Here is a 21141-nt window from a genome sequence, read left to right as displayed (position 1 = left end):
TCTTCTGGGGGAGGCTTATAAGAACAACACAAAACTTAAAAGGCTCAGGAAACTAAAAACTTCACAAGATTCACAAGCCTCCTCCCCAGGGTTATAAAAGTAGTAAAAAATTTCTGGGAAGAGGAGACTCTCCGTGGAATTTCCTGCCAGAGATGTAGCTTTCAGGAATTGTCACCTATGCTGGAGTGGGCTTTTCCGTCATGCAGTTGCCTTTAAGTCACCCTTGCTCCTAAGTAACCCCAGTGAACTCACTGGCTCATCAAGCTAGACTTGGGTGGAATCATTTCTCTGCTCTGTTGTCAGTAACCTGTCTTGGGTGAATGAACATTTGTTCACATCTACCCAGGAAAAGACACATTATTTGGGGCTTCAAATTATATTTTTGGCATGTCCAGTAGAGGGCGCAGAATCTAGTGTTAATGTGCACTACTGGATAGAAATGGAAGCCAAATAGTTTTCTGATTGAAAAAAAGCGGAATACTTGGAGAGGCAGGACTTGAGAAGTGGGCCAGGTGGAGAATGAAGCTCCATTAGGTCATTACGGACTGTGCAAAATCTTCTGTAGATTTTGATGTCACTACATACAGATGGTAACAGTCACGTAATAGCAAGTCAGAGGCAGGGAGCTCATGTCTCTGTCTAGGAAACATAACTGTTGTTGGAAAGCAACTTCCCAGCTAAGTTTCTAGACCTCGAGTATCTAGATGGGTCAGTAGAATTAAGCAGAACATATTTATTGCAAGTTCTAGGTCAGGCTCCTGACTATTCTCACTTGACCCTACAGGCTTTCTCTCTCTGCCAAGTACATATTGATGTCCATAGGAATCTTGCAGGAGAATGCCAAAGATCACAGAAGGTCTACACCAGTCTAGATCCCTCAGTGACTGTATGGAACAGAGCCATTGCCCCATTTCACATTACCACCAACTGAACTTTATGTGACTTATAAACAAGAAATAAACTTTGATCATGTTAAGCCATTGAGATTATGGAGTTTATCTGTTATAATCACCATTTTCTTGACCAGTACAATCAATGACACTTAACTGGAATTATGAAATATAATTTCTACTTGGAATGATTGAGGCAAAGCTTTGTTGGGGAGAGCAGGAGGACAAAGAATCATTAAATCAAAGCCCTAACACATGTTCATGTTCAAACAGTCAGTGTTAGGTCCAGGTGTAGTGTGGAAAACAGTTGCCTCTCTCTCTGCATAAAAGACCCGGCAACAGAAAGGTAGAGTAGTCACATTTTATTGCTTACAAACATTACCTCAAAATAAAAGCTACCTCATGGACTCAAAGTCCCTGCAACCACCAGGCTTGCCCAAGCCACAATCTAATCTGTTTTCTGGAAGGAAATATTAACACCTGTTAAAGTCCCCTGCACAGAGATCCAGCTTTTCCTGGGAGGTGTTGCTGCAATCATTTTGCTAACTTCCATATGAATGAAATTAAGGTTTCTTTTTGTTTCTTCCAAAAGTATAATTTATCGCATAACATTTACAACTTGAAAAAGAACCCTAGGATATTTTCCTGAATAATAATTAGAAGTATAATGTTCCTGATGTGGCTTGTCAGATGGTCTCCCTTTTCTCTGCAGCTCACAGGATCATGGGATTAATTAACAAATGAGCCAGTTGTATCTAAAGTCCTCGGCTCCTCCCAAAGGCTCCCAGCACTGGCAGGGACTGCTCTGGTGTTTAGAAGGAAGTGGTGCCAATGCAGTTAGTTTGTTTTATTATCCTGTTTTAGAGTGTAATTTGCAAGTATTTGCATGTAGTATCACCCCTAGGGTGATGCAATACGATTTATCATTCAGTGTGGGAAGATGAAGAGGCTTCTAGATCTCGGAGTGGTAGAGAGAAGAAAACAGTGCCTCTGCCACTTACCTCCCAGGATCTAGGGAATCATCACCTAGGGTTGGGTCACTGTGGTGCTAGTGGTCCTGAGACTGTTCTACAGAAAAACACAGAGGAGCAGACCAGGAAGGTTACTTGTGGGTCAAGGTGAGCTTGGATTCAACTGAGGATGTTCACTGCCCTCCTTAATACCCATTAGAGCTGCTTGTTGACTGCTTCAAACCCGAGGCCAACTTCTGCCCAGGCAGGCATGTGAGCTTTCTGTGGGACACACATGATTTATTAAGCTAGTGGTGTACAACACAGAGATGATAAAAGGGTGGCCATTGTCACATGAGAAGCAAGGTGTCATCAGAGCAGGTTTTGAAATCCAACAGACCTGGGTTCAAGTCCCAGTTCTGCCACTCGGTTTATCTGGATGAATGTGGATGTTCCTTCTCTAATCCTCTCTGGCTACCATAGGGTCTAAATACTGGTAAGAAGGCATCCAATAAGGGAAGGGCAAGTCTTTTATTCCAAATGTTCCAGTTGTTTGGGCCTTATAATAACATGGATAAAATTCTTTATCCTAGCAGTCTGTCTTTGGAATACTTCTATCTTCTTTTCAATGGATAGATCCTAAGAGAATGCAAACAATTCTGAAATTGAGCCTTCACTCCATTTCAGTGCCACAGATTTCCCTGGGTCCCCTCCTGGGGACAGAGTGGCTGGCAGAAGGCAGACTGTGGAAATAGTCCTAGTGAGAAGCTGCACTCAGCACTGGCCTGGGCCCCTGTTTCTGAGGCTGGGGAGCGGGGACTGTCGGGGAAGCATGCTAGATAAGCATGTCCACGCTTCCTTCCTTTGCCTTCTCAGAGTCACATCATATTATTTTTGGTGGCTCTGTTGATATTTCCAAACCCTAAACTCCTTCCACGTCCCAGCACTTTTACCATCACAAGGATCTACCTGCTTTGCCTTTGCTTCTGCAGAGGTTAAATACCAACTTCTATTTTCAGAAAGAAAGGCACTCTCAGCCTACAGCTTCAGAGTCCTGTGTGCATGCAGGACATTCTGTGGGACACACCTGAGGATGCTGGTCTGGCCCTGCCCATGCTGCCTGCAGAAACTCAGTGGCTAACTGGCCCCACACTCCCAGTGCTCAACCCTGGTACAGGAAGTGGATGGAGGACCTTCAGGCCAGAACCCATGGGCCACTTCTGCATGTACAGGGCTTTGGACCCACCTTCCTGTGGGCTGACCAAGTTCCAGGGAAGGGCAGGACTGCACAAGAAATCCTGGTTCTGGGATTTAGTCTCACAGTTGTTGAGTCTGATATTTTCAAGCTTTTCTCTAACTAGAGATAATGCTAATATTCCACAGTGGCAGATTTTCTTTTCAGGGCATTAGAAAAATGGGGACTTTCTCTTCAAATAACAATGGGAATTTATTCTGAGGCTTTGTGATAAGAAATGAGAAAGAAAATCATTCCCAGAGGCAAGAGGAGCAGAAACCCATCTCAACAAAAGGCCCAGACTTCTCATTATGCATGATTACTCTTTCACTAAGCATTTCCACAAGGCCATTCTTTGATTTAAAATGAAGGGATCTTATGTCTCCCATGATCTCTGCTGTGTCTTACATGATGAAGGAAAACTGACCCAGGGAAGCTGGTGGAGGAGCTTTTTGCTCTTTATTTTTCCAGCAGAGTCAACTGCTCCCCTGCTGTGGGTTCTGATGCTCTGTTTACCACAGGCTCTCTTTGTGGGTGGATGTGAAAGACAATTCCTATAAAGAGCGGCCCCCACTGGTTTAATAACTGTTCCTTCCACCCCCTCCCCTATGGGCATCAAGACAAATGCACTGTGCTAAAATTGCTATGGAGTGTGATGTTATGGTGAGTGTCTTGGTGTCCTCTGAGTAATGCAAATACTTCTTCCATGAGGTAGTTGTGAAGATAGAACTGCAAGACTCCGAAGATAAATTTCAGTGCTTCCCTCTTCCCTTTTTATTAGCTAAAAAACAAACAAAACTTCAGCCTCTTGGGTGCAGCATTTAATACACAGAGAAAGACAAAAGCAGCAGAAATTACCTACATTCTGCAAGGCTTAGTGAAGAATCAACACTTATTTACAGAAAGTGTGTTTGGATGGGGCTCTGAAAGTCCTGGCTATACTGAGTGAGCAGAGCCTTAACAGGAGGGAAAGCCCTGGGTAGTTTATGACATGAAAAGCCACTGAGCTTGATGGTTAAGTGGGAAGGTTCTGGATTATTCCTCAAATTACACTGGGTGACCCTGGGCAAGGGAGGACCCTCTCCATGCCTCATAGGAACATCAGGATGACTACAGTAACTTCATTGTAGGACCTCTATACATGCAAAGCAATCTAGCCAAGGGTCTGCCCATTAGGGGCCTCTGGTTACTTTGCTACTGTCAGGAAACCCTGCAGCTGCTCCCTGACTGGTATTCAGAAGAGATTTTTATATGTGTTCAAGGAAAAACTATCTATTTGTCTCTTTTCTCTTTTTCATGCTCTTCCTGGCTTTGACTTGCCCACCTGTCTCTTCCTTCCCTTCCCTTCCCTCCTACCTCCAGTCTGAGGACTTCCCTTTCAGAGCTGAAGCTTCCATGGGAAGCACCTGGTTCCTGAGAAAGGATGCCCCCTGGGAGCCTTGTTGGGCAAGCAGTCTACCTTGTTGGGTAAGCTCTTTTCTGTCCAGATGCTTCTATGCTGATCATTGGTGGGTCCAGCCTGTCCTCAATCTCTCCCACCCTGTTTGCTCTGGTCCACTATGGATGCTCCTCTTCCTGTACCTGACAATAAGCACATCAAAACCTGACTCCACCATCTTCCTTATACATTGAATTGGACAGGTGCCTTCCCACTTCCAAATTCCCAATTCACCAAACAGAATCCTTTGCCACCTTGTTTGTCTAAACCTCCTCTTGTTTTTTACTTTGCAGACTTAGCCCAAATACTTACACTTCAGGTATCTAAGTTAAGTCCCTGCTGGTGTCTTCAGTTACCTTGAACTCCTGCCCGAGGCTTGTCCTTGTGTCATTGGCTTTTCTGGCACTCAGGATAGTGTCAAGTATCTGTCTCCTCCCTAAGAATTCATGTCATTTATCCCAAGGACAATCACATCCACAGAAAGTCATTGCAGCTTGTTTGCCAAGACCCACCTATATAAAGGTCCCTGTCATAACCTTTAAATCACTCCTCCTTGTGCCTGCCCAACTCAGATGCCTCCTACCTACCATTCTAAAGTTTGCCATCAGACTGATTTCTCATTCTTCAAACTGACTAACTGAAAGCTTTGTTCTATGCTCAAGTAAACTGGGCTGGGGTAGGATAGATCTGGTCATCTTTAATGACCAGATGGGGTCTCTGCCTAGTAAATACCACTGAGAGATTCAGCTACATGGGAAGAGGCAGAAGGGGTAGGTTCAGTCTCATTTACAGTGGCTTTAACTCACACCTTTTAAATGGCTTTTGGTCAATCAAAAAACCAAGGGCTTCAGTCTTGAATCTTTGAAATCCTCTCAGTTTAGGGGCCAGGTCTAATTGCTTTGGTGTGTGTGTGTGTGTGTGTGTGTGTGTGTGTGTGTGTCTATGCGTGTACACTTGATGTTGCCATGTGCTCTTTCTACTAAAACTCTCTCTCTTCTGGCCACATGAAGGATGATGATTGCTTTTTGTGGTGCCTAATACATTGCTCTCCACTCAATGAATATTGTTACCTGACTCCCATTCCAAGCCTCAGGGAATCTTGATTCACAGAGGAATAGAGCCTTACGAAATCTGGAGAATGATTGTAATTCTACTTTTGAAGCACCCGCTTCCCAGAGGAATAGCCAGTGATGGATGCCACTGTCAGAAACCCAGATGCACATACTCATACATCAGCCAGGAAATTATATAAACAGCTCACCCAGCAGGCCAGAGCTGACTCACCCATTTGTTCCCCTATGGGAAGAGAAGTGTCAGGAAACCCAAGGCAGCAGCAGGAAACAGACAAGGAGAGAGAGTTAGAAGATAATTAGAATCTTGCAGGTCCCCCCAGCCTTTTCCTTCCCCATCTTCTGTTGAGGGCAGCAGCAACAGGCTAAGGCTTGGGGCTTGTAGTTACCCTGCTGTGTGAACAGGATCATGGGGAGCTGTTTGAAAACATTTGCTCTGAAAATGTGCTGTCAGCCTGTTTTTCTGGTGTACGTAAATGGACATATACCTTTATCTTTGCATGGGAACACAGGCTGTCTACATTTTCCTTAGGGACAGATGCGGTCTACCTAGGCTAAGCTCACACTACAACATTTAGTCTCTTTGGAGAGCAAGTCTATGTTGACTCCAGCAGGACGGAGAGCAGAGGCTGGTTGCTAAGATGTCTGAAAAATAAGGGTACTATTAGGGTAGAAGAGAAGAAAGCAGTCCAGCAGGCCCACCAGCAGCTTGTGAATGAAGGGTGGTTTATCGGTAACGGCAGGCCAAAGCATTGACATTCTTGACCACATAAAAGCCCATGGTGACTGGAGGGATGACCAACGTCCGGCCGGCCCGCAGGGGGCGGGGCTTCAGTTCTGGAAGGGTTCCGTCGTCCACCATCACTAAGGGCTGGCCATTCAGCTGCACTGACCTACAGCAGGGAAAACAGTATGGGACTCAGTATCACCTTATTTGCATCTTTCATTCATTTACTAGACAGGTAAGAGAATTGGCATAGTACAACTTCTTTATGGTTACTCTGAAAGTGACAAAGACATATCTAACAAGTCCATTTTTCTTTTTAAAAACTTATTTATTATTTTTATGTGTATGTGTGTATTGTCTGCATATATGCAAGTGCACCCGTGTCGTGCAATGCCTGCAGGGGACAGAAGAGGTCGTCGGATCCGCTGGAACTGGAGTTACAGATAGTTATTAGCAGCCATATGGGTGTTGGAATTTAAACCCGAGTCTTCTGCAAGAGCAACCAGTGCTCTTAAGTGCTGAGCCAGCTCTGCAGCCCACAAGTCCATTTTTCAAGTTTGAGTTTCATATTTAATATTTAATAGATGTTTCCATTTTAGTGACATAACGAAATAGGTGGTGAAGTAGGATTCCAAGATCACAATTCACCCATCCTTCTTGGTTTTATTCTTTTTGTGTAACTAACACATTTTCAGCTTAGAGAAATGGGACCACATCCATAGCAAACTTAGAAAAAAGAAACATCTCAACTTGGGCTGGGCGGGAGGGAAATGCTAGCCACCACTGGCCTATGGTACAGAATCCCAGTAATTTCCCAGATGGAAGCTCATTTTATGGGTCAGTAGAAAGGACCAGAGTCATACCATCAGCTGGAAATGAGGTTGTGAGCCACCTTTAGAAAATCAACATCACAGTGATGACTACCTTTGGGCCTTGCCCAATCTCCTTTTGTGATGATATTACAGTGATGTCATTTGAGTTACATGTAGACTAAGCTGTTACAGAGTGACAGAGAGACCTTTATTTAGTGTTCTGTGCTACAAATGAGAGACAAGTTTAGAGAGAGATAATCAGATCCATGCCAGATAGAACAGTGAATTCACATACACAAATGTGCTGTAAATTGCTTCTAATGGAAAAGGAGGCAGAGAAGAGCTCCAGGCCTGGTCCCACATGGGTAGATTTGGGCTGGGTCCAGCTTTGTCAGGCTAGAGGGAGTAGCCCTCCTCTTCTTGCTGGAATGACTGAGGGGTGAATGAGCAGGCAGGAGACTCCTAGATGAACAGTTAGGCCTGCCTCTGGATTGTGTGTGGTTCAGGGAATTGAGATCTGAAGGTCAGTATTGACTTCATCAAATATGCAAGAAGCTTTTGATTCTAAATGTCAGGAAGCGTTTGTGTCCTCAGTGGCAAAGAGCCTGCTTTTTGGAGTACCAGGCCATGTGAAGTGCAGAGTTCAGATGCAAAAGAAGCCTCAGACAAGTTATATTTTCATAACATTATCTTCATTATTTTATTTCAGAAAATGTGAGTATCCAATAACCAGGCATAAGCACAGTCAAATGTGAGTTCAGTAATACTAATTAACCTTTCTAAAGCACACTTAAATGTGTATCACTCCTCTGCTTGCAAACTGTCAGTGGTCTCTCTTCTATGTAGAATTAGGTGCAAGGAATTAGGCAATGACCTTTAGATTCAGATGTTTCCAGAGTACTGATGCCTTTGGATTCTGGGAAGTGCAAAACAGAGTGTGATGAGCAACACTTTAAAAGTCTTTGCTGAAATAAATAAGAAAACAAAAAACCCCATTAAACATTGGAGCAGGGAACTAAACAGAGTTCTCAAAAGATAAAATGCAGATGGCTGAGAAATATTTAAAAATATGTTCAACATCCTTAGCTTCCAGGGAAATGCAAATTAAAACTACTTTGAAATCTCATCTTTTGGTCATAATGGCTTGTCTTAGCCATTTTTTATCTTAGAAACCTCAAATGACAAAAAAAAATGCTTGCGTGGCTATGGGAAAAGCAGGACACTTATTCACTGCTGGTGGGAGTGCAAACTGGTACAGTCATCATGGAAATCAATGTGGAGGTGCGTAAGAAAGCTAAAAATTGATCCACCACATGATCCAGCTATATCACTCTTGGGCACATATCCCAAGGACTCTATATCCTACTACAGAGATACATGCTCATCCATGTTCACTGCTGCTCTATTCATGATAGGCAGGAAATGGAAACAACTGATGAATGGATAATGAAAATGTGGTGCATGTACAAAATAGGATATTATTTAAATGTTAATAAAAATGAATACTGAGATTCACAGGTAAATGGATGGAACTGGAAACAATCATCCTGAGTGAGGCAACAAAGACCCAGAAAGACAAATGATGCACGTTTCCTCACGTATGTGGATGCTAGTTTTGGATCTTTAGATGTATGTGTTTCATTTGGAATATCCAAAGAGGTCAGGAAACTAGTAAGGGGTCTTTAAAGGAAGGGAAGATAGAACACAGTGATATAGTGGGGTAAAGGGGAATAATGGAACAGGAAGGGTTGGATATGGTGGGGGATGGGAGAGCATCAGAGTGGAAGGAGTGTGGGGAGGGATAACTAGCACTGAAGGCCTTGTGAAAAGGTCATATGGAAACCTGCTACTGTGGAAGCTTCCTAACATATACACCTATACATATAAAAAGGGTTTAAATGGAGTTACCCTATAACAGGGTGGGGAAGGGATGACAAGGACCCTACTAGATACCGGAGACTAGCAAATAAAAAGCTCAGTACTGGGAACAGACTCCCTCTTTTGGAACTGTTAGCCAGTGGGGTCCTATAGACCCCCCTAAACAGGACCAGCTATTGCCATTGATTTAGGGTCAATAGGGTCTATTATCAGACCCTATTGCTGAAGATATGACATACTTTAGTCACAGATTGGACAAGTCAAGCTGACACTGACTTTGAAGCTTCATCCCTACTGGCTAGCTTTGATAGTGTAGAAGGTGCTATGTATGCTGCCAGAGGAGAAAAGTAATTGTAAAACTTACCCAGCTGTGACCTCCAAGAGCTACTGGCCTAGCAAGATATACCCATTGGTGCAATGGTGGCACTAATGTTATGGGATAAACCAAATACTTTCTGATTGGTCCACTCCACAAAAAGTAACCCATGCCTGGCACTGTTATCTGGGCCAAGAATCTGTGGCTAACAGATCACAGGTTGTAGGGAAGAACTTATTACTATTATTCTGTTAAATGAACATAGTATTAAACAGATTCCTAATGATTTATTGATATACCCATAGATTAGTGCAGCTCTCAAGATTCATCAGAGGAGTTTCTTGCAGTAGATGGTTATTAACACAGAGACCCATAACTGGTCAAGGTGCAGAGAATAAGACTGTGGAGTACTCAGCCCTAAATGGGATATCAATATCACCTCCCCCCAGAGGCGGTGAATGATTACAACAGAACGGTGTTTTCTGTACATAACAGGCAGTTGCACATATGAACTCACAGTGGTTGTGACAGCACACACAAGCCCTGCACAAGCTCAAGCCAGACAAAAACCCCAGCATGGTGGGGGAGGTGTGCCTGAAATCTCACCCTTCACTGAGGAGCTATTGGCATGTGATAGATGCTGGGAGAGGGAGAATCAATTTTCTTTAAGGGTGGGTTCCCTAGTGAGTTAACTATGCTCCAGTGCCCTGCCCTGAAGAGTATTTGGACAACACAAATTTGACTTGATGGGTTTTAAAAAAATCAGTGGACATGAAGTTGGTTGGGTAGGGAGCCGGAGATGGATCTGGGAGGAGCTGGGGTAGGAGGGGTAAATATTGTAAAAATACATTCTACAAAATTCTCAGAGATTAATGAAAATATTTAAAAACCTATGCCAACGACAAGAAGCTGTTCTGGAACAGGTCGCCTCCAATCTCTTCATTGGTGGCTCACTGTGGGATAAAGGAAGAACCAGGCAGCATGGCCAAGCTCTGGACTGAAATCTCTAATTCTAGGAGCCTGTTCACTAATTTACTAGATGGCTTTAACACATCCCTTAATCTACTGCCCTGAAGCTTCTGTACCTGTAAGAATGTCCCATAGGCTGGGGTGTGAGTGAAATGAACTACAAAGTATGAAAGTGCTTTGCAAGCACAGAGACCCAGGTAAGCAAGAGATGGTGTTTTTGTCGTTACAGTGTTCATTGTCTGTACGGACAGACACATCTTTGGTCCTAATGGTCCTGTGGAACTGAGCTTTCAATGCCTCCTTTCTGCAAACTTTCTCTCCCCTTGGCCCCTACTATGTTTTTTCCCTCTCTCTAGGTTCTTCCCCATCACTGGATGTTGTTTCCCGTCAACTGGGAAGCACCCCTCTTACTTGCCTTTCTATGCAGGAGTTTCCCCCCTCTTTGTCCTTGTCCCTGGACTCGTCTCATGCTATGTGTTTCTTTCTTGGTGCTGTTATCCACACCTATGACTTGATGATGGCTCCCAAAGACATATCTGTACCCCAGGTCTTTCTTCTGGACTTATGTAACTCCACTTAGCAACTCCACAGGAACTTCAGGCCACATAGTCCAATTCAAAACTGCTTCCTCAAACTCTGTGTCAAATTAGCTGCTGAGCTCCTGAAGTCTGCTCAGGTGCTACATGCTCTGGGCAACCTTCTCTGACCCCTGGGTTGGATTAGGAGCCCCACCCTGAGCTCTCCTAGCTTCCAAACTGACCTATGACCTTGGCCGTCCTTTCACTGTGCTGTAGTGATTTACTTGTTCTGTCCCTCCCTGAGCTAGGAAACCTGTCAGTGCTCAAAGGCACAGAGCAGGGAGTAAACACTTTTGAAGTAAATGGTTTTTGAGGCTCTTTGTATCATTTCTAGACTTCCTTGGATGGTTTTCTCCAGATCTAGAGAGGGCTCCCAGGAGGTTTGCAGTGTCTTTACAGGTTCCATTAACTACCAATTACTCTGGCTCTCAGTGGAGATGTTAGATAAGATCTGAATTATGCCTGATTCTCACAGTCACTCACCAGACACCTTATTCCCACCTGACAGGAGGCCATTGATCATTGCTAGTGTTTTCCATCCTTACAAAAAGATCTATATGACCATCTCTTAGCTAAGCTGACATGAGTTAATTTTGTGAGTAAGGTTTTGTGAAACCTTGAGTTCTCGCACATCTTTATCTGCAAATCCCTTCATTTAAGGATGGACAACACACTTTACCACCTCCAGTCCACTCTTCCTGCTTAGGTTTTTCTTTCAATATTCACTACCCAGTGAAATCATATCATCCTAATAAAATCCTATCTCTCATTTATATACACTGAACAATTTTGTAAGTTTATAATCACATCAGTTGTTAAAAAAAATCACTGAGTATGGAGCACTTGCATGTGAAAGGCACAGTCCTAGGACTTATTTTTCCTGTTTCATTCAATCCAGAGGTTCAGCATCCTTATAGTACACTTGAGCAAATTAAAGTTTAGACGGTCTAAAACTTACTAGAGTCACACAGCCAGTAAATGACAGGCCTGAGATTTGCATGGATTACCTTAACTGTAGTCTTACCTGGCCTCTGCTGCCACACAATTGCTAAGACCCTGTGAGAACCAGCATAGAGCTGGGGAACTGGGCAGGAGGCCCCAATCATAGCTGAGGAACTACTGGCAACTGATCACTGGTTGAGGGAGAGTCGATCTTCTTTAAGAAAGTGACGCTAGATAGGCTGACCAGGCTCCAGTGCATGAAGTGACACCAAAGGACATCTGGGTATGCAAACTTGACTCAATCGGCCTTAATATATAAGACAGAATGCATGAAATCCTGTGGGTGGGCTATGGGGGGTACAGGTGGGGAAGACGTCTAATTATGGTTAAGATGTATAGTATGAAATGCACAAAAATTCAATAAAATATACATTAGAAGAAAAAGACCCTGTGAGACATTCAAGGCATTGTTATTTTTGTAACTTCACTTTTGAGAAAAGGTCAGAGAGGTTAAGTGGCCTATACAAGGTCGTAGAGCTAATAAGTGGCTAAACCAGGTCTTGGATTCTGGCCTCTTGACCACCTCTTTCCACTGTTTCATGTTTGTTCAAATCCCGGTGGCACTTACCAAGGTCATGTTTCTTTCTTTGAAAATCTTTCTTAGCACATTTTCATCATATACCAGTATCTCCTTACTGGATCATGACTTTCCAAACAAATGCTAAATGATCCAGCCGAGTCTAAACTATTTCTCTTAAGTTCCTAGTTTCCCTGAATTGCTGAGGGTATCTAAATTATCCAAATATTAGGACAACTGCATTTTATCACCATTTGTTTTGACAAAGTTTGAGTTACTTTCCAATTTCTAAACTTGTTTTCTCAGTTTTGCATGTTAATTGAAGTGGGATTCAATGTGTCAATTCAGAGTCAAGTCCTCTGCCCTCCAGGTCTCCATGGGAGCTTCTTGGCTGGGTCACTCTTCCCCTTACTTGTCTCCGATGTCTGGTTTTTGTGTCTTATCATGGATCTCAATATTTAAGCAGGGGCTCAACTTTTCTCAGGTCTCAGGGAAGAAAGTCTCATCTGCACATACTTTTACAGTCTTGGAGACGATTGTGTGGGTGTGTGTGTGTGTGTGTGTGTGTGTGTGTGTGTGTGTGTGTGTGTGTGCGCGCGCGCTCATGTACATTTTGTGGGGTTCTGTTTATCAGGAGCATCCTTGGGAGCTGCTTTCTGGTTTAGACTGGCATATTTGGGGTCCTTGATGGGAAGTAAAGAAAACGAGCTTGACTTCAGCCTACTTATTTGCTTTCTCTGAGTCTAGGTTTCTCCAGAGGAGGGGTGACAGATCAGATGAACCCTAGCTCCCCTTCATCTTGGCCATTTGTTAACCAGACCATCCATATCTAACAACTAGCCTAAGGCAAAGTTCAATGCCTAATTTAGAATGGTCCTGAACAAACAGAAATCTGAGCAAGACATTCACCTGTCTAAATGCTCAGTGCTTCTTAGAACACCCTTCAAGGTCCCCATAAGCAGGCCCTTTGATCGACTTCTCTAGCTCCTTAGAGGCTTGGTCTAACTTTTACCCTCTACCACTTCCTTTCACTCTGCACTTTCTCCAGTGAGACTTCCTAATCTCAGACTTCTGTCTTTGCTCTTTCTTTTGCCTGAAACTCTCTTCATACCCTCTCCACTGTGTCCCAGCTTCTTTTCCTTAAAAAAAAAATGATTTGGGGCTGGAGAGATGGCTCAGTGGTTAAGAATACTGGCTGCTCTTGCAGAAGACCCAGGTTCAAGTCCCAGCACCCACATGGCAGCTAATAATGATCTGTAACTCCAGTTCCCGGTGATCCAACCCCCCAACCCCCTTTTCTGGCCTCCCCTGGGACAGTGCACAATATGGATGCACTTACATACAGGCATAATACTCACACACGCAAAATAAAATAGAAAATTTAAAAAGATTTACTTTTATTTTTAATTATGTGTATGTGTGTGTGTGAATGTGTCTGTGTCTGTATCTGTGTGGGGTATGTAAATATTAATGCAGGTGCCTGGGGAAGAGGGCATATAGTTCCCAGGGGCCCAAGGGTCAGAGCTGGAATTACAGGCAGTTGTGAGCTGTCCGACATGGATGCTGGGAACCAAAGTTGGGCCCTCTGCAAGAACAGCACCTGCTCTTAGCCACTGAGCCATCTCCCCAGACCTTGAGCTTCTTTTTCTTGATTATCTCTTACTTATTCTTCAGGTCAGGTCTAAGTGCTCCTCCAAAGTGCTCCCACCACACCCAGTACTACTTGGGCTTCAGCATGCATCATAGAATTGTGACTGTTTGTCCTCTTCCTAGGCAGGAGAGCCTGTGACTGTCTCATTCTTCATTTTCTTCTTACCCACCCACTCACACAACAGGTGGTCAGAATACTAAATATTAAGTATAAATATGTAGGTAGAAGAACTGCAGCTTAGAAGGAAACAGCAATAGACTAGAAGTTGATAAACTGAACTTGGGTCCAGACTGCAAACATTAGATGTGTAGGTCTGGATAGGGTATCAGCTAGAGAGGGCAAGAGGGAGGGAAAGGGAAGAGGAGACAGAATGAGTAACCCCTGCACTCCCTGCTCCTAACAGGTGCTCTGGCTAGCTGGACTCCAGGTCCTTTCGCTTTCCTATGTGCCACTAGAGGTCACTCTTGTCCTATACAACAGAGGGGAGAGCCAGCCTTGTGGCCGCTCCCAGGAAGCTGTCCCCTGTCCCTGCCGTTCTCACTCCAGTTCCCAGAGGCCGGGAGGTTGCCCAGGGCTTGGCGTCTCAAAAGAACAAATCGAAATATCAATCAAACCCCGACCAAAACTGCACTGCGGTCCCCTTGGCAGGGGCCCGCCCGGAGGGGGGCCTAATATTAAGGAAACGTGCAAAGCAGGGCTGCAATTCCTGCCGGGCGCTGGCTTCCCAGTCAGTGTGCCGAGGGGGATCCTGCCGCAGGTGTGGAGTCTGCGGCGTCAGCGCCGGGCTCTCTCGGGTTCCGGGTCCCCCGCAGTCCCTCGGCCGCACCTGTTTGTGCTTTGTGGGCCCCGAGGCCGCGCTACGTCCTGGGCTGGGAAACTGATGTGTGCAGCTGCCCTGCCCTCCTACAGGTCAGGGCCAGGTTAGAGCCCTGAGGGGCCTGCCAGGTTTCAGGACAGATGGGGTTTGCTCCCCTTCCTCTCCAGGAGAGGCTGAGCATCTGGGGCAACTTAGAGAGGAAGTTCCTTTTTAAAAGGTCGGAACAATCGCCACCACCCCGAGGAGGGCCGCTCAGGATTGCCACTGATGGGGCAAAGGCTCAGGATCCTCTGGGGCGCTTTCATTCAAGGGTCATGGGGAAGACCACTCCTTTCAATGGTGTCCCAGTGCTTTCCTGAGCTTTTGACCTTATCTGGAATCTGGCAGAATTCACCCAAAGTCTGGCTTTCCTCCAGGCCCGGGTCAGCTGTCACCTCCTCCCTGGGGTCTGACAGCCCATTGAAGGGAAGAGGGGCACATTACCTCATCTGCACCTCCTTTTAGCAGTCTCTTTCAGCTTTATTTTATTTATGTACTGGAATTGTTTTGTCTGCTACACTGACGCCATCATTTTCTCATTTTCAATAGTCCTTAGCTGCCTACCTACCACAGTAGTTCAATGAATACCTGAGTTCCATTTAGTCCGCTTCTCCAGGCATTCCAGTGTGGCTGGCTGGACATCACCTCCCCTGCCCCCCATTCCAGAGAGGAGACATGAGATGAGGAAAGACAGGAAGAAAGCCCCTGTTCCTTTCCCTCTAGTTTTTATCTAATGTTCCCCCAGAGCACACACTAGGACTCTTTTTGTGAGGCACAAGGTGGTTATTACAGGTACTTTATTAGAGATGGCTTTCCTGCCTTGTAGTTGGGTTTGGGGGTCATGATTTGATCTGAGTTCCATTCAAAGCTGTGTAATAATGGTCCAAGCCATGATGGGATTGAGTCTACCATGTGCTTCTAATGCCTTGAAATAACTTAGTACACTGGGCAGACAAGATGAGAGCCCAGTGAAGGAACTTGGCTTTACACTGATGTTGCTAACTTTCAACAGATGAGGGACTCATCTCGGGGCAGTTTGGGAAGAAAATTTGATTCTGCAACCATCCTGAAACTCCATGTCATAGGCATATCACACTCAAACCACAAGACACAATAGGAACCAGCTATAGAAACTATGAAGACTACTATGTGGCTAACTATGTCCGCCCGTTTTAAAGAACTGGTGCCGTGATCGACCAGTGGTGTTTAAGGGGTATTACTCACGTTCCCACAGTTCTTTGTGATGCACAAAGTCGATTATAACACAGTATTTGCCCACTGAACCAGAAGACACTAAAACATGCAGATGTGTGGCCAAACACTCCACAATAAACACATTATACCAGGCCCCAGGGGATCTGACAGCCTCTTCTGACTTCCGCGGGCATTGCACAACACGGGTGCACTTGCCTACATGCAGGCAATATACCCATACACATAAAATTAAAAAAATAAAAAAAAAAAAAAAAAAAACACAAATAGAAGGAAAATCAAATTTAGCTTGGGTTTCAAGGTCTTCTGTGGTCTGGCCCCAGAGTATCTTTGTGGCCTTCCTCCCCCAAACAGGCATCCTATATTCCAGTCCTATGTGAGAGGATTTGCCACCTCCAAAACAAAAATGAGCCTTGAACTTTTGTACTTCCAGACCTCTGTAAGTTTATCCTGTGGCCTCAATGGCCTCCCCTACAGCAACTGTTTCCTAGAAGCATGACTTATCTTTCCAGTTCTGCACAGTGACCCTCAACCTTGAGAGTTTTCCAAATCCCAAATCCTGTCTCCTTTCCCCACACTCCCAGGCTCCTGTATTTATTCAGTATTCTGTTTTGTCTTAGAGTTAATGAATGCATCCTTTGTGGGGAAGGCCCAGCTTTCCCAGCCCTACCTGTGTGAACCAGGAAGAGGCAGTGTGAGACTAGAAGTATTCCCTTTAGAGCAGAGTGCAGGTGGGGTGAAGGGAGTCAGGTAAGAAGGCAGACATGTGCCTTGTACAGAGAAGCTTTTCAAATGTAAGTATGAGATAGTCTATAAGCCACACCTCAAACAAGGCCGAATACTTTATGGTCATGCCTCCCTGGATACTTACTGAAATCTGTTAAAGCAAGTAGATGAATATCTCAGTTTTATTGGCGCTTGACAATGCTTCCTATAACATCATTTGCTCTGCATGACTCTCAACAGTAAAAGAATATGATGCCCCATGTGACCTAGCCCCTGTTCCAGAGTCCACAGATGTCAAAGGGCAATGTGTATACTAACTCCAAGTCATTCTTGTGGAAATAAGCAGGGAAGAGGTAGCCTTCAAAGTGACTGCTGGTGTTTGGCAGCTGGTCTGCAGTTTGGGGTACAGGTCACTTAAGCGGAATGAGCCTCCTCTTGCCCTGACCTCTTGATGCCTAGAAACATGGATTCAGGACCCAGGTCTAGCCATAGGAATGAACTGAAGTGGAGCTGTTTACTTCCTCGAGGCTTACACCTTTCTGTCAGCAAACTACAAAGAAGACAAGGGCTGTTTCTTCTCAGTCCACGAGAACTGCCTACATATTTAGCTTTCCCGCCCCTATGAATCAACTGTTCAGAGAGATGCTGGCTGTACAATAACAGGCTCAGTCTGGGTTACTGGGACAGAATGGAAATCCTTGCTTGAAAAGAAGATCCCCAAGTGAGTGGGGGTGGGGACAGGAGACTGCAGCCATGATGCACAGCTATGCAGGGGGTTTGCAGCTGCTGGGAGCGAGCTGGGAGAAAATATATTCTGGAGCTAAACACAAAAGGAAAACTCTCAGAAAAGAATAGTGAAAATCGTGAATTCCCAAACATCTTGGTTTAAGATGTCAAGTCATTGTAAAATACAAACTCATTTTATAATCCTCTAATCGGCACATTACTAATCTGAGATTTAAAACAAAACAAACAATGTAGCTTTGAGAGGCCAGTGCGCATCCTTCTGCTCAGTCGTGGGAGACTCCCAGGGGCTCATGGCACAGCAAATTCACACCTTTGTCAAAATGGCTTGGGGCCTGGATGAAGAATAAAATTTGGGGGCAAATCAAAGATGTAAACAAACTGGGACTTGTGTTCCAGAGTTTATAGAAGGGTAGTGGTCCCAACTTTGGCCAAATATTTGAATCACCTAGGGAGCTTTAAGAATCACTGGTGCCTGAGTCTCAGCCCAGAGATTTTGGTTTAATTGGTCTGGGGTGTGGCATGGGCACTGGGGTTTTAAAGCTCACAGGTTATTCAAAATGCAGCCAAAGTCAAGCAGCCTTCGTGTAAGAAGGGGTAGAAATGTTTGCAGCTGGGAGTGAAAGGAAGTCAAATAACTTTCTGACTATTGCATTCTGAGTTTGTTGTAAATAAAAAGTGCTTTCTTTATTCTTTTGCAGTACCATGTCAGGAGGCCACGCTTTTTGGTTTTTAAACTCAGAAGAAAGACATAGATTTTTTCAAAGGAACTATTTTGGTGAATAGATTAAAGTGAACATTTCTGCCATTTCAAGACAACTGCTCCATTTAGCACCTCCTCTCCCCCGACTTGAACAGGGGAGAGATGAATACGCCCTTCAGTAGGTACCAGGGACGTATGTGGGCAGTGCTTCAATGGTGAAATAAGAACCCAGGCAGAGGAAGTGTTAGCATTGGTCACAAACTCTGAAAACACAGAGAATATTTTCCCTTGGGATAGGCAAGTTCTTTGTGACATCTTGTAGGTTCCTCCCAAGTCCTGTGTGTCATAGAGTTCCCTTATTGACAAGCTTTGTTCAGTGGAAGAATATAAAGGGGTAAAGAATATTCCATTCAGTACCATCACAGGGATATGTAAACAATTATTTACTTAGTATTATAGCTCATATTTCTTTGTGAATCACAAACTACTCTAAAATCAGGACAATGGTTAAAAGAATTGCAAAGATTCTAAGTGTCAACGAATGAGTTTGTACTACCTGAAGATTTCAAAGCTCATTCTGTTATAGGTTTGCCTCCTTCTTTTTTCAACAGACCACCTCAGACTCTAAGTATAATCACTTTTACAAATATTTTTGCTCATATATTTGTTTATATTCCTGCGTTTTATGGTGTCCATTTCAGAGTTGCTGAACTATAGCATGAACTTGAATATTAGTGTTTAGAGTAAGTACCACTTTCCTGATAACTCACAGCCAGCTCATAAATGTCCCCAGGCCCTGGCACCAAACTTGTCATTCTGTGCTTCCAACCAGCTTGCTTTTCCTCCTGAGGGGCTCCAAATGGCCATTCAAAAGGGTTACATTTGCTTCAATAGGACCTTTTCCTCCTGAGGGGCTTCAAATGGTCTTTCTAAAGGGCTACATCTACCCCAACAGGATCTTTTCCTCCACGTAAATGAAGTTTCCATTCTAAACTTTGCTATTAAAAAAAAAAAAGATCTGCTTTTTTCCCTGATATTTTAAAACTTACAATTGAAGACTGACATGGGTGAATGGAGTCTCTCTCACATAGTTTGAGGAGCATACCTATTGAAATTCCTTATCTGTTACTGTATATCAAAAATGGATTTAAACAAATGAACCTGGGGGGGTGCAGAAAAATAAAGTGGAGAGAGAGAGAGAGAGAGAGAGAGAGAGAGAGAGAGAGAAGAAAGAATAGTGATGCATATTCATCTGTTCTCAGGAGGATACAGACATACACATTTAAATGATATAAATGAAATGGAAGAAACCACAAAGCAAAAGACAACAATCAAGTACTTTGTGTCAAGATACCATCCTAAATATGAAATATTTGGAATATTAGCAAATAACATACTGGAAAAGATAGTTCAATATATAATGATAGACAACAAAGGGTGAAATTGACTTCTATTAAAGCCAACTTACAAGCTATTAATAAAACAAATGAACTCCAGTAGAAAATAAGCAAATGACACAGAAAATTCATGAAAATAATATATCAATAATAGACACAGAGCATTTTCAAGCTCACAAATACTCAAAAATATAATTTGAGAATACCATTTTTCATTATGAAGTTAGCGAAGATATAAAAAGGTTAGTGGACTGTGTGGATGAGGTGAGGCCCACATTCCCTACTCCTTCCCAGACTTCTCCTAAGGTTGGCTGAGTAAACAAATAGAAAAGCTAATTCTATGAGCTAAGAGCCTATAACTTGATGGATTCCAAGGCGATCAGAAACCCAGTGCAAGCAAGCTGGAACCTAGGTCATTTGAGGAACGGCTGAAGGATCTGGAAGTAGTTTGACTGAAAACTAGAGATAAGAGGAAATATATTGAAAACTTGCTATAAAGAAGATGGTATAGATTTGTTTTGCTAATTTTTCTTTTTTGAATATTTTATTTATTATTTTTATATTTTTACGTATGAGTGTATTGCCTGCATGTACATCAGTGCACCCGTGTCATGCAATGCCCACGGAGGTCAGAAGAAGGGGTCAGATCCCCTGTGACTGGAGTTATGGACAATTGTTAGCTGCCATGTGGAATCAAACCAGGGTCCTCTGCAAGAGCAGCCAGTGCTCTTAACCGCTGAGCCATCTCTCCAGTGCCCTTGCTTAATTTTTCTAAAGCAAGTATAGAAATGACAAGAAAAACCCTTTGGCCTCATGAAAGGAGGGCCATTCCTAAAACTGGAGCCATCTAATCCTAGAGGCCAACTCAGGAGCTAAGCTGTCTGATCCAACAGAAGCTGAAAGGCTTTTTGGCAGGCACATCATAGAAGAAATTTCTTATTCATAACCATCTTTTGAAAAATTTCCTCTAGAAAGTCATCTTTTAATAACTGTAAAACTTTCATAGAGAGGCTTATTTTTAAAAGAAGCTAATTTGAATGATCCCAAACACATGAAGGTAATACAAATAGGGAGTATATCTTGGTGACCACAGTTCAGACAATCCAGGTACCAACTGCTGTCAACAGCACCAAATGAAAACATTAGATGCTGGGCGGGTGCTGGCCCAGGGGCTGCACTCTTTTCACCAGGTTTGTTAGTATCACAAACCCAAACGTGCTGCTTCTTCATTTACCATTAGCAAGAAACTGGTAAAACAGTGGCCAGTTCAGGTCTTAAGACTTGCACAGTAGACAAGCTCTAAAGCCAGAGATAAAATAGCATTATATTTTAAAAAAAAATATTTTATTTATTCTTTTTACTTTATGTGTATGCATGTATTGCCCGCATGTAGGTAAGTGCACCTGTGTCATGCAATGCCCGCGGAGATCAGAAGAGGCTGTCAGATCCCCTGGAACTGGAGTTACAGACA

The 21141-nt window shown here is 43.7% G+C and overlaps 1 protein-coding gene across 2 annotated transcripts in view; it reads right to left on the bottom strand.

Annotated features, from left to right (window-relative positions):
- Positions 1 to 3378: 3378 nt before the first annotated feature.
- Positions 3379 to 21141, bottom strand: part of Hpse2 (heparanase 2 (inactive)) — a 785472-nt gene continuing 767709 nt past the window's right edge. For both annotated transcript variants that reach the window (XM_008831949.2, XM_008831950.2), the window contains one exon: positions 3379 to 6475. In XM_008831949.2, the coding sequence (XP_008830171.1) occupies positions 6310 to 6475 (166 nt within the window). In that variant the 3' untranslated portion in view covers positions 3379 to 6309. The remainder of the gene's footprint in view (positions 6476 to 21141) is intronic.

Source organism: Nannospalax galili, unplaced genomic scaffold, assembly GCF_000622305.1.
Source record: "Nannospalax galili isolate Female #2095 unplaced genomic scaffold, S.galili_v1.0 scaffold875, whole genome shotgun sequence".
In the NCBI taxonomy this organism is placed as follows: Eukaryota; Metazoa; Chordata; class Mammalia; order Rodentia; family Spalacidae; genus Nannospalax; species Nannospalax galili.
This window is presented reverse-complemented; position numbering and strand designations above follow the sequence as displayed.